Raw genomic sequence first — 15,794 nt, 5'->3', positions numbered from 1 at the left:
TGAAAAAGAACGAAAGAACCCTTCTTAATCGACCCTTGAACACTTGTATGAAAGCTTGATGATCCTCCTTGATTACTAGCCTAAAAACCTTCACAAACCCTTGGAAAATCGGCTATAATAATGCCTAACTCGGCTAGGTTTGCAATTATATATATAGAAAACGAGTTGGGCCTTAAAACTTGCAAAACGGGCTGACCAGAAGGCCTTAGTGCCACGCGGAGGCCTTTGCCCCTAGCCGTCGCTCGGCGCGGCGCACTCAAAAAGGGAAAATCGGATTTTTTTTGTTAATTGCTATTTGTTGCCAAATCTTGATATTATTCTTCCTTGAACACCAAGTAATGCTTAGAACCTTCTAGATCTTGTTTCCCTTGCTTCTCCAAGCCACCATAAACATGAAAATATAACAAAACATTAGTGAAGTAATCATGTAATCGTTAACGAGTAAAACAAGCATAAACTTCGCATGAAAAGATAGAAAGAATTAAGTTTATCATGCAAGACACCAAAAGAGTTAAAACACGATAAATATATAATAAACTTGACTCAAAAACCTTAAATAATAAAAGATGAACTAAAAATGAACTAAAACGAACTTGAAACTTTAAAGAAACACAACTTTACAAGGGATTCGAGATGTATAAATAGACGTATATCAGTAACAACCATATGTTTGTAACATTTGTCTATTATCCACAACCATAAAGTACAACCATTATACTAATTACACAAACAAGCAAGTTGGTATATAATTCAAATCAATTCTACCTTAACAATTTTTCAATATGTACACGAAAATTGACAAAGAACATACCTTGAGAGTTGAATAAGATGAATACTAACTTTTTCTTCACACAATAACAAAAACTCCCAAAATTTCTTAAGAAATTTGTCATCCCTTTGCTCAACAACCGGATTAATACTTAACAATGTGTGGAATTAGGTTTGTTATTGTTAATCCATACAAAAATCCAATGAAAATAGGTTCAAAAATCTTTGAGATTGATGATGATATGAAGAAGTGATGTGAAGGTTAGGGTTTGTAGAAAGTAATTGGAAGGAGGAAGAACATAATGGAAGTAAATAATGAAGAGTAGGTAAATTACGTGGTGGAGATTGATTAAAAATTGATTTGTTTCTTGTTTGTTTAACCAAAACCCAGCTCCCCTTGCTGTCTCGATTGGATCGTGGGCCACGATTCAAACTGTGGTCCACGGTGGACTCAGTTCTGTTCGTTTGTTTTTGGCGGACCGTGGCCCACAGTCCACACCGTGGGTCACGGTCAAGATGTGTCATTTTGGAAATAGGGAACCGTACCGTGGTATGAGCCTCTACTTTGCCACACAGTTAACCATCATGGGCCACAGTTTACACCGTGGTCCACGGTTCACTATAATATTTTTATTATTTTTTTATAATTTTTTTCACGGTAAAAGAATCAAAAATAACGAAAATGATCAAAAAATTACTTGCCAAATCAAAATCTAAAAATTGAAATTAAAAATTAAAATTACCCTAGCCCCCTTGAAAAAACCCGAGTTGTCCCCAACACGGTAAAAAAATTGTTAAAAACTTCCCCACACTTGATTTGGACAAATTCCAAAGCGAGAAAAGTAATTTTAAAAACCAAATTTGAACAAAAAGCTAAACTAACTTATACAACATACCTGGACCTTTACGAAGTGGCAACATCTAGTGAGCTTAGGATAAAACTCACCTTATCATCTTCAAGCATATTTAGATCTTTGCCTTCTAGGTATGGTTTGAGGCGATGTCCATTCACAACATGTTTGATTTGATTTTGCATATCTTCAATCTCCACATCACCGAACCTCCCTACTCTTGTGATGACATACGGACCCATCCACTTGCTTTTTAGCTTCCCGGGAAACAATTTGAGTCTTGAATTGTACAACCATACTTTTTGCTCAACTTCAAATGTTCTCTTCGTTATCTTAGCATCATGTACCCTTTTTAATTTTTCTTTATACGCCGAGGCACATTCATACGCTTTATCCGGGATTTCCTCTAGTTCACTCAACTTTAACTCCCTCAACTTTCCGGCTTCATGATAATCCATATTAACACTCTTAAGTGCCCATAATGCCCGGTGGGCCAACTCCATTGGTAAATGGCACCCCTTTCCATACATCAACCTATAAGGAGCGGTACCAATCGGTGTCTTGTAAGCGGTTCGATATGCCTATAATGCATCATCCAACTTAACTGACCAATCTTTCCTATCCACCCGAACCGTTTTCATCAAAATTTCCTTAATTTGGAGATTAGAAACTTCAACTTGGCCACTGGTTTGAGGATGGTAAGGTGTTGCATTGCGATGATTAACACCATAACATTTTAACAACTTACCAAACGTGAAGTTCTTGAAGTGCGATCCACCATCACTTATGATTACTCTTGGAATACCGAATCTTTAAAAAATGTTAGCTTGGACAAACTTACAAACCACGGAATGATCATTAATTCTTTTTGCAACCGCTTCAACCCATTTCGACATATAATCAACCGCAATAAGAATGTATAAGTACCCACACGAATTTGGAAACGGGCCCATAAAAAATCTATGCCCCACACATCAAAAATGTCAACCACCAAAATGGGTTATAAAGGTATTTCATTCCTTTTTGATATACCCCCCATTCGTTGACAATTCAAGCATTGTCGGACATATTCATTAGCATCTTTGAAAAGTGTTGGCCAATAGAACTCGAATGTTAGTACTTTATACCCCGTTTTTAATCCACTAAAATAGCCCCCACATGCTGATGAATGAGCATTTGTCAAAATCTTGTGCACTTCATTCTCGGGTATACATCTTCTAAGAACTTGATCCGCTCCAACCTTGAAATGGTCCGGTTCATCCCATATGTATTGTTTGACTTGGGACATGAATTTTTGTCTCCGTTTCTTTGACCAATGTTCGGGAATTGCACCCGTGGCTAAATATTTAACATAATGGGCATACCACGATGCGGTTGAGATGGCAAGCAACTGTTCATCCGGAAACTTTTCATTTATCTCCATCGGATCATCAACACCTTCAAGTGGAATCCGCGACAAGTGATCCGGCACTACATTCTCACAACCCTTCTTGTCTCGGATTTCAAGTTCAAATTCTTGCAATAATAACACCCATCGAATCAAACAAAGTTTCGCGTCTTTATTTTCTATCAAATATCGGACCGCGCTATGATCCGAGTAAATCACAACTTTACTTCCCAAAATATACGACCGAAATTTATCCAAGGCATGCACCACCGCAAGTAACTCTTTTTTGGTAGTGGTGTAATTCAATTGCACATCGGATAAAGTTTTGCTCGCATAATAAATCACCACTGGCTTTTTCTCCACTCTTTGACCAATACCGCTCCAATTGTTCTATCGCTAGCATCACACATGATTTCAAACGGATTTGACCAATCCAATGATTGTAAAATGGGTGCTTCCACTAACCTCTCCTTCAAACTGTCAAAAGCTTGCACACATTCATCAGTAAACTCAAGGGACATCCTTCAATAAGAGATTACATAAAGGATTCGAAATTGCACTAAAACCCTTGATAAGTCTCCTATAGAATCAGGCATGTCCCAAAAATGACCTCACCCCTTTGACATTTTTCAGGGGTGGTAAATATGAAATTACTTTTATTTTAGCTTGGTCAACTTCCATTCCCCTACTTTTCACCACATGACCCAACACAATGCCCTCTTGCACCATGAAGTGACTTTTTTCTCAACTCAACACCAAGTTTTTCTCAACACAACATTTTAAAATCTTTTCTAAATCATTAAGACAAAACTCAAAAGTTGAGCCAAAAATGGAAAAATCGTCCATAAAAAATTCAAGTGACTCCCCGACTGTTTTGGATAAAAATCAGCTAGGAGTATGTATCCAGATCTGTTATGTGAGGTTTAGTGCTAAATTGATAACAATGAATATATGAACGAAATTGAGATGAACACAACGATTTTTTGCTAGGAAAAACCCCAAAGGAAAAAAACCCCGGGTGATGAAAATTGTCGATCACCACTTTGTTAATATCAAAAATGGATGTTACAAGGGTTGGAGACTATGATCAGAAGTACAATAGTTGCTATGTGTGTGTGTATGTTGCTGGAGAGAATTATGTGAGCTGCTAAAGTGTGTGAGGTGATAAGTGTGTAACCCTAGCTAATCACAATCTCGTTATATACAAAAAATAACAATAACTAATGTCTTATTTTTAAGGAACTACTCCCACTAGCTTCATCCACGACTTTGACCACGTGTTTGACAAGTTTACTAGCGAGATATCTGGTGGAATAAGTCTTGGAGCCGTTGCACTAGATAAATATAAACCTTCATATAAGAAACAACCGTTAACAACACCAATTACTGAGGATCCTTGATCATGGCATAGCTCTGGAACTCTTCAGAAGGATAATTGATCCAGACACGTCTTCAAGAATAACATATCCTCAGCAATCAGTTATTTGTGACTCAACAAGAAGTCCTATTAATCCGCCATTATCCCCACTAAATGTGTTACAGCCATTTGACCACGTGCCATATCTTTTTAACTGCGAGTTAGTGGATAGACTGAGTCTTCTAACCGTTACACCTGCTAAACACAAGACTACACATGAGAACAACCGTTAATTAGTAATAAGTACTGGGGATCCTTGGCCCTGATATGATTTCTACTTGTCAATTTACATTTGATTGGGAGGATCCAGGATCCTTGACTGTCTGAGGATAATGGATCCCAAAGCACAATCTGCTTATCACTTGTTATTTCTCCAACTTCTTGCTCTCCTATTGTTGGCAAGAGTATATGGATAATTGGGATCTTCGTATCTTCTGGAATTTTCAAGGATGAGGCTAAATTCACTAAGGCGTCTGCCCTAACATTTTCCTCTCTTGGTATCTATAGTATACTAAACATTTCGAAGGATTTTGCCAATTCCTTCACAATTTCTAAATACTTGATCATATTCTCACATTTTACGGTATAAGAACCATTAAAGTGGTTAGTTATAAGTAAAGAATCCATATAAACTTGAAGAAACCTGATCCTCATGCTTTTGGCTAAAAGTAAACCTGCGATGAGTGTTTCATACTCTGCCTCATTGTTGGTGGCTTGAAATGCACATGCAATGGACTGGGGTATTATGTCCCTCTGTGGCGATTTCAGTAGTATGCCCAATCCCGTTCCTCTTATGTTGGATGCTCCATCTATGAAGAGGATCCAAGGATCCTTGGTTGCATCTAGTTGCTGAACCTCCAAGTCGGCTTCTTTCTGCATGTCACTGCTGAAATCAGCCACAAAGTCTGCGAGTGCATGTGATTTGATAGTTGTTCTAGGCTCATATTGAATGTCGTATGTGCTCAGCTTTACAGCCCACTTAGCCATCCTACCTGACAATTATGGTTTTCAAAGAACATTCTTAACATGGTAGTTAGTTCTCAAAATAATAGTATGAGTCTCAAAATAATGTCTTAATTTAGTAGAAGCCATAATTAAAGCAAGGATTAACTTTTCTAAATGAGAATACTTGGCTTCTGCGTCTAAAAGCCTCTTACATACATAATAAAATGGGTGTTGTTCACCTTCATGATCCTTGACGAGGACGGAACTTACTGCATTACCTGAAACTGCTAGATATAGATATAAGGATTCTCCATCCACAGGCTTCATTAGGGCTGGGGTTGAGGATAAGTAATCATTCAAGGCTGTAAGTGCAGCTTCATGCTTTTCTGTCCATTCAAACTTCTTATTCTTTCTAAGAATGTCGTAGAAGTCTTTGCATTTCTCGGAGGATCTTGAGATGAATCGGTTGAGAGCGGCTATTCTTCCCGTTAGCCTTTGAACATCCTTGGCGTTTGCAGGTGACTTTAGGTTGATGATGGCTTCAATCTGCTCAGGGCTTGCCTCAATTCCTCTTTTAGTTACCATATATCCCAGAAATTTTCCAGCCTTAACACCAAAGTGGCATTTTGATAGATTCAATTTCATGTTATATTGATCAAGGATATTGAATGCTTCCTCGAGTTCTCTAAGGTGATCCTCAGCTTTCTTCGACTTTACCACCATATCGTCTATGTATACCTCCATAGTGTTGCCCAACTGATCCTTGAACATCATGTTGACTAGTCTTTGGTATGTTTCCCCTGCATTTCTTAGTCCAAATGGTATAGCAATATAATAATATATGCCGGTAGGAGTCATGAATGCGGTATCCTCCTTATCAGATGGTTCTATCTGAATTTGCTGAAATCCAGAGGAAGCATCCATGAAGGTAAGCATTTCATGTCCTGCCGTTGCATCCACCATGGAGTCTATATGTGGTAACGGGAAAGGATCATTGGGACATGCCTTGTTTAAATCTGTAAAATCAACGTATACCCTCCACTTTCCATTCTTTTTTGAAACCACATTATCCAACCATCGAGGATATTGAACCTCTCTGATCATACCGGCCTTAAGAAGTTTTTCAACTTCTTCTTGTATGATCTTGTTCCTCTCAGGAGCGAATTTCCTTCACTTCTGATGGACGGGTTTAATAGATAAATCAAGGCCGAGCTTATGAGTGATTAACTCCTTTGAAATACCTGTCATGTCTGAATGTTTGAAGGCAAACGTGGATTTTCTTCGTTTTAGGATGGATATCATATCCTCCTCAATTCTGCTGGGGATACTGGATCCTAGGAACACTCTCACATCTGGATCCTCGGGGTCCAAGGATACTTCCTTTAAGTCCTTCTCCCGAGCTTCCAGCACGTCCCTAGGATGTTGTTGTGGTTACTATGCTATAGTCTGCTTGGCTGTTGGCTTCATTGATGAGGAATAATAGTTCCTGGCCTCTGCCTGATCACCAACTATCTTCACAACTCCCCATGAGGTAGGTAGTTTGATGCATTGGTGGTAAGTTGAGGCCACCGCCTTCATCCCATGCAGCCAGGGCCTACCTAAAATAACATTGCAATAAGAAAGGTTATCAATAACACAGATGTTTTTATATGAAGTTAACCCTTCAATATAAATTGGGAGGTTGATGTCCCCCAATGTCTTCTTGGTTTCTCCGCTGAAACCGACTAGCACTGATGTTCTAGGGATGATCTCTGAATCTGGTATGTTCATCTTCTTGAGGACATCATGTTGGATGATATTGACCGAGCTCCCACCGTCAACTAAGATCTTGCGTACATAATGGTTAGCGATCAATAAGGTAATAATCAAACCGTCATGGTGAAGATCCTGGATGTTTAATTTGTCTTCCTCATCGAAGAAGATCCTTTTGTCTGTCGTCAAAGTGGTGGATACTATTGGTCGGTCTCCGTTATCCAATTTAATCTCTTTGGCAAGCCTTTTTGCTGCAGAGAAAGAAGTTCCACATATGTCTGAACCTCCAGAGATGAAATTGACCATTCGCACATCTAGGTCATCCAGGTGAGGATCCTGGATACTCGAATCGAAGAAGATTTTCTTATCAGTTATTCGAGTAGTAGGGATGAGTGGTCTTCTTTCATCGTCCAACTCGAATTATTTTGCGGGAAAAGAAGTTTAAAATATGTCGTATTCTCTAGAGAAGAAGCTGATCACGTGAGCATCTGGTGGTGGCGGCGTTGCTTTTTTTGGAGGATCTTCAAGATCCTGGATCTTGGATTTCTTCCTTCCCAAGAGCTCTTTGAAGTGGCCCTTGCTCAGGAGGTATCCAATTTCCCTCCTTAAGCCAATGCATTCATCTGTCATGTGGTCAAAATCGTCGTGGAAGGCACACCACTTGGACTTGTCTTTGAAGGTGGTAGTCTTCTCATTCTTTCAGGGCCACCTTGCTTTCTCCCCTAGATCCTTCATGGCACAAATCAAGCCATGGGTATCTACGGAGAAACAATACTCGAAGATGCAGGGATAGTCTTCTTCTTCAACTTCTCGTATGTTTTGATTTTTGAACTTGTTGTACGGATTTGAGTTATTGTTCCTGTATGAGGATCCTTTATTCTTATCAGGGAATTCTTGTTTTGTCTGAGCCCCCAATCTTTCTTGGATCCTTTTGTCATATTCCAGCCGTATAAACCTAAGTGCTATGTTCCTTACTTCATCTTGAGACCTGCAAGGAGTCATCACAAGATCATCATAAAAGGGGGAGCCCCTCTGAAGTCCCATCTTAAAGGCTTCAACAACAGTAGCCATGTCAAGATTAGGGATTTCTAAAGCTTCCCTGCTGAACCTCGTGACGAAATACCTAAGGGATTCATCACTTGGTTGGACAACTCGGTATAAATCACTAATTAACTTCTCAAATTTCCTGCTACAGGAAAACTGACTGTTGAATAAGTTAACTAAATGTGAAAAAGAAGTAATTGAAAAGGGAGGAAGACTTGGTAGCCATTTTAATGCTGATCATGTCAGTGTGGATCCAAAGCCTTTACACAAGCAGGCTTCCTTGAGTCTCTCAGGAATGGGGTTGATCTCCATCCTTTCTTTGTATTGTGCCACATGTTCTTCAGGATCAGTGGTTCCATCATAAGTCTTCATGTTGGGGGTTTGGAATCGCTTCGGGATTTCAGCATCACAGATAGGCGGAGCAAATCTGGATAATTTGTAGCTCCCCTCAGGTTTCTCGGGAATTGGTCGTATCACCCCGGGAACACTGGATATCATATCCTTGAGCTTCTGTAGCTCCTTGACCATAGCTTGGTTGATACCTGCATTTTGCATGGAACCACGGTTAGCATCTAAGGATAAAGGATCATACAAATTACCTCTTTGCTGGGCGAAGGTTGGCATCTCGGATGAGTATCTAGGATAAGAAGAGTCAGCGATAGGAGTTGGACCACCCGACGCGATAGTCTGCATGGGAATGAAATCTCCTTCATGGAATTCGGAGGATCGTTGATGTTGGACTCCTGAGGATCCTTGATTCTGATAGAAGGATCCTTAAGGTTGGGAATTATAGGATCCTTGAAGATATAATCCTGAGGATCCTAGTTGAAGGATGGGTGATCCTTGTCGGAAGTGTGAGGATCCTTGTGTTTGCTGACCCATGGATCCTTGTTGAAGGATAGATGATCCTTGCTGGAAGTACGAGGCTCCTTGAGTTTGCTGACCCATGGACCCTTGTTGAAGGATAGATGATCCTGGATGAAATAGTGAGGATCCTTGAGTCTGTTGACCCATGGACCCTTGTTGAAGGATAGATGATCCTTGAGTGAACTGAGCCATGGATCCTGGACTGGAGAAATCCAGCATCCTGGGTATCAGGGGAGTGTGATCCTCCGCTGGCCTCTTAGTCTTCTTGAGATCTTCTATCTCACGAAGCATCCTCTGGTTGGTCTTGTTCTGCTGCTCCATATATGCTTTAACCTGCGAAAACATAGATGAAACATCATTGTTAGTATTAACCACCAGCACAGCAGCAGCGGTTTTCGAGCTCTGGAAGACTGGTAATTGCGTCTTGCTTCCAGCAGCAGCAGCCCTTGGTGCTCCCGTGATTGGCGGAGGCATCGGCGGCAATGTCCTTGATGAGAGAGGAACCGTAGACGGCATAGTTGACGAAGCAGAGGTTGATTGAGAGGCCATTGATAGTAATATGGGTATGAAAAGGTTGAAAATGATGGGAATAATATGGATTATAGCACCAATTGCCCCATGGTGGGCGCCAAATTGTTTTGGATAAAAATGAGCTAAGGATAATGTATCCAAATCTGTTATGTGAGGTTTAGTGCTAAATTGATAACAATGAATATATAAACGAAATTGAGATGAACACAGCGATTTGTTGCGAGGAAAAACCCCTTGATATTGTTTAGATCAACGGAAAAAACCCCGGGTGATGACAATTGTAGATCACCACTTTATTAATATCAAAAATGGATTTTACAAGGGTTGGAGATTATGATCAGAAGTACAATAGTTGCTATGTGTGTGTGTATGTTGCTGGAGAGAATTATGAGAGCTGCTAAAGTGTGTGAGGTGATAAGTGTGTAACCCTAGCTGATCACAATCTCGTTATATACAAAAAATAACAATAACTAATGTCCTATTTTTAAGAAACTACTCCCACTAGCTTCATCCACGACTTTGACCACGTGTTTGACAAGTTTACTAGCGAGCTATCCGGTGGAATAAGTCTTGGAGCCGTTGCACTAGATAAATATAAACCTTCATATAAGAAACAACCGTTAACAACACCAATTACTGAGGATCCTTGATCATGGCATAGCTCTGGAACTCTTCAGAAGGATAATTGATCCAGACACGTCTTCAAGAATAACATATCCTCAGCAATCAGTTATTTGTGACTCAACAAGAAGTCCTATTAATCCGCCATTATCCCCACTAAATGTGTTACAGCCATTTGACCACGTGCCATATCTTTTTAACTGCGAGTTAATGGATAGACTGAGTCTTCTAACCGTTACACCTGCTAAACACAAGACTACACATGAGAACAACCGTTAATTAGTAATAAGTACTGAGTATCCTTGGCCCTGATATTGTTTGGAATACATGCTAAGGATAACTGATCCAGACATATGCTATGATAACGTATCCACAGCGCCAAATTTTCGTGCCCTAACACCGACCATGTTAGAAAAAATACTCATCATACATCTTTGAAAAGTGGTCGGGTCATTACACAGTCCAAATGGCATTCGCCTAAAGGCAAAAGTACCATATGGACAAGTAAATGTTGTCTTGTGTTGGTCATCGGGATGAATTGCAATTTGATTTTAAGCCGAATATCCATCCAAAAAACAATTATATTTTTGATCAGAAATTTTTTCAATTATTTGATCAATGAATGGTAACGGAAAATGGTATTTTGAGGTTGCATTATTTAATTTTCTATAATCGATGCACACACGCCACTATCATCTTTAATTTTATATAATTTTCTATAATCGATGTTCACCATTATCATCTTTAATGACGCGGATGTCGGATTTCTTGGGTACTACGTGTGTCGGGCTCACTCATGCACTGTCTGAAATGGGATAAATGATCCCCGCATCCAACCACTTGATAACCTCCTTTTTCACCACTTCTCGCAAATTCGGGTTCAACCGTCTTTGAGTCTCCCTTGTTGGTTTAGCCTCCTCATCAGTAATTATTTTATGCATAACAATCGAGTGACTAATACCCATTAAATTCACAAGCGTCCATCCAATGGCAGCCTTATGTTCTCCCACCACTTTTGCCAACGCCCTCTCTTGTTCTTCCTCCAAGTTAGAAGCAGTGATAACCGGAAGGGTTTCATTCTCCCCTAAGAATGCATACTTCAAGTGACTTGGGTCGAAGACTCACTCAAAAATAAACCGATTACACTAATTAGATAGCGGTAAGCGGTTGTTGAACACAGAGAGTTTGTGGAATATGTGTTACTAAGTAGCTATGAAATTTATCTATATTATACTAAGTGCAAAAAGCAAATTCAAGTATTTGATTTGTTGATTTTGATTAACGAAAATAACTGAAAGAAAATAAATGAGTTTGAAACAATATGAGAAACAATGCTCTCCCTCGATTTCAGGTTTTCAATATTGATAATATTAACGTTCACTTTTGAGATGAACTACATAAACATAGTTCATGAAAGTGTGTTTGAAAGTGATAAAATAGGACTAAGTACTTGGATTATGCAAGGTTGTCACTCAATAATCAGTTTAATATAGTTAACCCTAATTCTCTTCTAATAAATCTCGATTGCCTATGGCACCAAGAACGGATAGTCAAGAACACGAATTTATACTATACAAAAACTTACAAAACAAACTCACAATCACCATATCAATACAATCAAATGATCAAATTACTATCCCACAAATAACATAAACGATTCACAAATAGTCAATTGAAACCTTACAATTTGGGAGGTAACATAAAGAGTACTAGCCACTCATCATTCGGTTCATCATCACATCAATTAAAGTATGTAGATGAAGCAAAAATACCAAATCAATGATTACAATCACGAAAAAAAAGTTCTTGCACTCCAAAATCCGTCCTTCAATTCAACCTTTGGTGGACACTCCAAAGACGGCTTTGTGTCCGAATTGATCTCCGTTGGCAAGCTCTCAAATTGATGTGTCCATGGTGGCCTTCACTCTTGCATAGCTAAGACATCGTTTTTTTGTTCTTCCATCCTCAAAGCACACACTTGTGCCTGTCAGAATCATCACAAATACAAGCTTCTACACAATCTTCATCATATTCATGAGGAATACAATGGTCCACCACATCTACCATAAAACATTCTTCACCACTCAAAGAATTAGCAACGTTAGTAAAAACATTAAGGCGCATTTTTCGATTACCAAACGCCATGTCAACGGTACCAAATCTACAATCAATGATTGCGTGAGCAGTGTTAGAAAATGATCGACCCAAGATAACATTTTGTTGTTGACTTGGGTAACCCGATGAATAATCTAACACCAAAAAGTCCACAGGATAATAAAAACCTCCACTTTCACAATTGCATCCCGCACGATTCCACAGGGGAATTTATGAGACAAATCCACCAATACAACCGTGGTCTCAACACGTTTCAAAGGACCAAAGTCATATTGGTCATATAAACCACCGGAAAAATTCTTACTCCGGCCCCAAGATATAGTAACGCCCTAGACATTTGAAAATCGCCTACTTGAATATTATGTAAGGGCGTTCCCGGATCTTGAAGCTTAGGAGGAAGATCTCCTTTTAAAACCGCACTTACCCACTCAGTTAAATCCACTCGTTTAGGCACTTTTGGTTGCCTTTTTTGAGTGCATCTTTTTATTGCCTTTTTTGAGTGCATAATTCTTTTAAAAACTTATCATACGCGGGCACTTGTTTTATTGCCTCGGGTAGAGGTAAATTCACTTTTACTTGTTTAAACACTTCCCACATCTCCTCCTTTTGAGGACCTCTTTTAACAATTACATTTTTCTTTCCCGGGTCAAGCAAAGCTAAGGAAATGGAACCGCATTGGGTTCGACTTCCTTGTGTTTATATTTTAAATTTGAAGTTTGACCTGGATTTTGTAACGGTTTTTCAAAAGTGACATGTTTACTGGGTTTATTGGTTTCAATTTCATCATCACTTTCATTACCCGTAATGTCCTCGACTTCCCCATCAACCACACCCGGTGATAAATCCTATTTGTATTCTTTACCACTTCATAAGACACTAACATGATTTATAGGAACGTTACGAGATGAACTATGGGACAGTTTACCTTAGTGTCGCTTGGCAGTTGGCCTTTATTTTTCTTCAATTCTGACACTTCAGTTGCGAGTTGACCCATTTGTGTGGTCAACGATTGGATGGATTTATCTCGATCATCCTTTTGCATTCGAGCTTCATCAAGTTGATTTCTCCGTTGCATATCTTGTTGCATCTTCTTCAACATGTCCATAACTTCATTTCCACTTGGTGAACCTTGACCCACGGACCCACTTTGACCACCACCCCCTTGACCTTGGAACCCTTGATTATTCCCTCCATGAAAATTACCTTGGTTATTATATTGTTGGCGAGGAACATAATTTCCTTGATTTCCTTGAAAGTTCGGGTTGGATTGAGTAGCGGATTTCCATAACAAAAATTCGGATGATTTCTCAACCAGGGGTGGTAAGTATTGGAGTTCATGTTGTAATTCCTACCACCTCCCCCTTGAAGTGCATTCACCTCTTCTACTTGTACTTGACCCACCGCACATACCTCTGAAGAATGATCTAACTCGTTACAATTCGTACAAACATCAATTACTTGATTAGCGGTGTGTACCCCTCCTTCTTCCACGGCTTGCACTTGTAATCTACCGATCGCGGTCTTGCTCTTCTTCCGGTTTAGGCCTTTCTCTTTGATGTAACCGCTATTTGTTCCAAATATGTCCAATCATCTTGTTCATAATTGGTACCGAATGTACCATTTGTGATGGACCACAAATCTCGTTCATCTTCCATACTCAACCCCTCATGAAAAGCATTCAACAACTCCCATAAAGCAATATCGTGATGAGGACAATTTTTAATCATCATGTTAAACCTCTCGAATGCTTCATGAAACATCTCACCCGATTGTTGTTGGAAAGTTCTCAAACTCCTTCTTGCATCATTGGTCTTTTGGGCCGTATAGAATTCTTCCAAGAATCTTTGTTGCATCTAGGCCCAAGTATAGATGGATGCGGAAGGCAATGTGTAAAGCCATCTCTTTTCCTTGTCTTCCAACGAAAATTGAAATAAGACCAACTTAACCTCATCCGATGTAAAACCTTGACCCTCAATCTTGTTGCAAATAGAGTCATATGCCTTCAAATGAAAGTAAGGTCCATCTGTTGCTAGACCCTTATACTTAGGTAGACTTTGAAGGGAATTGGTTCTCACTTCAAATGTCCTCCCTTGTTGATTATGATGAATAACCACGAGAGACGGGTTATTAGTAATTATTGGTCGGAAATGAGCTTCAATACCCCTTACCATCTCTCTTGCATGTCTTCTTGGTACCCCCATTGGTACTCTTTGTTGACCCATTTGCCTATAAACGGGTCTTGGAGGTGCAAATTGTTGAAACTATGGTTGGGGCATTTGTTGTTGAAACTGTTGATCTTGTTGTTGCCCTTGTGGTTGCCCTTGTTGTGGAGCTTGTGGTTGTTGAATAATTGGTGGCGGTTGAAATTGTTGAACAACAATCAGTTGTTGTGGAGCTTGTTGTTGAACAACCAGTGGTGGTTGTCTATTAATCATTTGCAACGGTTCCAGTTATTGCCATTGACCATAACCAAAATTTCCCGGATTTACCCTTTTCTTCCATCACCTCCCACGTAGTAACCTTCCACTTCATACCCCTCAAATTCACTGTCAAACCCACATCCGTATCCATCACCTTGTGTTCTTGAATGTTACATGAAAGGTGGGGGTTGATATTGGTAGCTTAATTGTGATTGTTGAAAGGTTGGTTGTTGGTTTTGTTGAGATGACGATGCACCAAAGGTAGGAAAAAGGTTGGAAATAGATGGCAATGTGGATGGTGTTGAGTAGGTGTAATGAGCAGCTATGGGTTCAGTTGTGTGAGTTTGGTTCAATTCGCTTGATGCTGTAGGTATGGTAGTAGTGATAGGTGTTGGTGAAACTGGTGGAGGTGTGGATGGTAATGTTTGACCTGAAGTGGTAACTGGTGATTCCATGGTGCTGTCGATGCAGTTGGAGAACCAAGAAGCTTGTTCTCCCTTAGTAGGACTCGGTTTCTCCGAAGTGTTCTATCAATCTCAGGATCGATAACTAGTGGTGATGACCTGCTAAATCTTCTAGTATGCATACATCTGTAGATACCTGCACACTAACACAACCAGCATAAACCCGAAAATAACAAACAATAACTACATAAACTAGCACACGTTGCGCAATACTCCCCGGCAACGGCGCCAAAATTTGACGTGAGGTCGAAGACTCACTCAAAAATAAACCAAATACAACTAATTAGATAGCGATAAGCGGGTGTCGAACACAAGTAGTTTGTGGAAAATGTGTTACTATGTAGCATTATAATTACTCTATTTTAAACTAAGTGCAAAAATTAAATTCAAGTATTTGATTTGTTGATTTTGATTAACGAAAATAACTGAAAGCAAATAAACGAGTTTTAAACAATATGAGAAACAATGCTCTCCCCCGATTTCAAGTTTTCAATATTGATAATGTTAACGTTTACTTTTGGGATGAAGTACATAGACATAGTTCATGAAAGTGTGTTTGAAAGTGATAAAAGAGGACTAAGTACTTGGATTATAAAAATGCAAGGTTGTCAC

At 39.4% G+C, this 15,794-nt stretch overlaps 1 protein-coding gene across 1 annotated transcript; it reads right to left on the bottom strand.

Moving 5' to 3' along the window:
- Positions 1–1,714: 1,714 nt before the first annotated feature.
- Positions 1,715–2,572, bottom strand: LOC143598386 (uncharacterized; the record flags this gene model as incomplete). The annotated part of the gene is made up of 2 exons (XM_077076616.1): positions 2,465–2,572; positions 1,715–2,200 (listed from the first exon to the last, which is right to left on the bottom strand). Coding segments are annotated over exons 1-2 (594 nt in total), but the record flags the coding sequence as incomplete, so codon positions are not given.
- Positions 2,573–15,794: the final 13,222 nt, after the last annotated feature.

The sequence above is a fragment of the Bidens hawaiensis genome, unplaced genomic scaffold (genome assembly GCF_021521415.1).
Source record: "Bidens hawaiensis isolate Kalapana, Puna unplaced genomic scaffold, B.hawaiensis_p1.1 tig00001872_1, whole genome shotgun sequence".
Lineage (NCBI taxonomy): Eukaryota > Viridiplantae > Streptophyta > Magnoliopsida > Asterales > Asteraceae > Bidens > Bidens hawaiensis.
The sequence above is the reverse complement of the archived record's forward strand: the minus strand, read 5'-3'. Positions and strand labels throughout refer to the sequence as shown.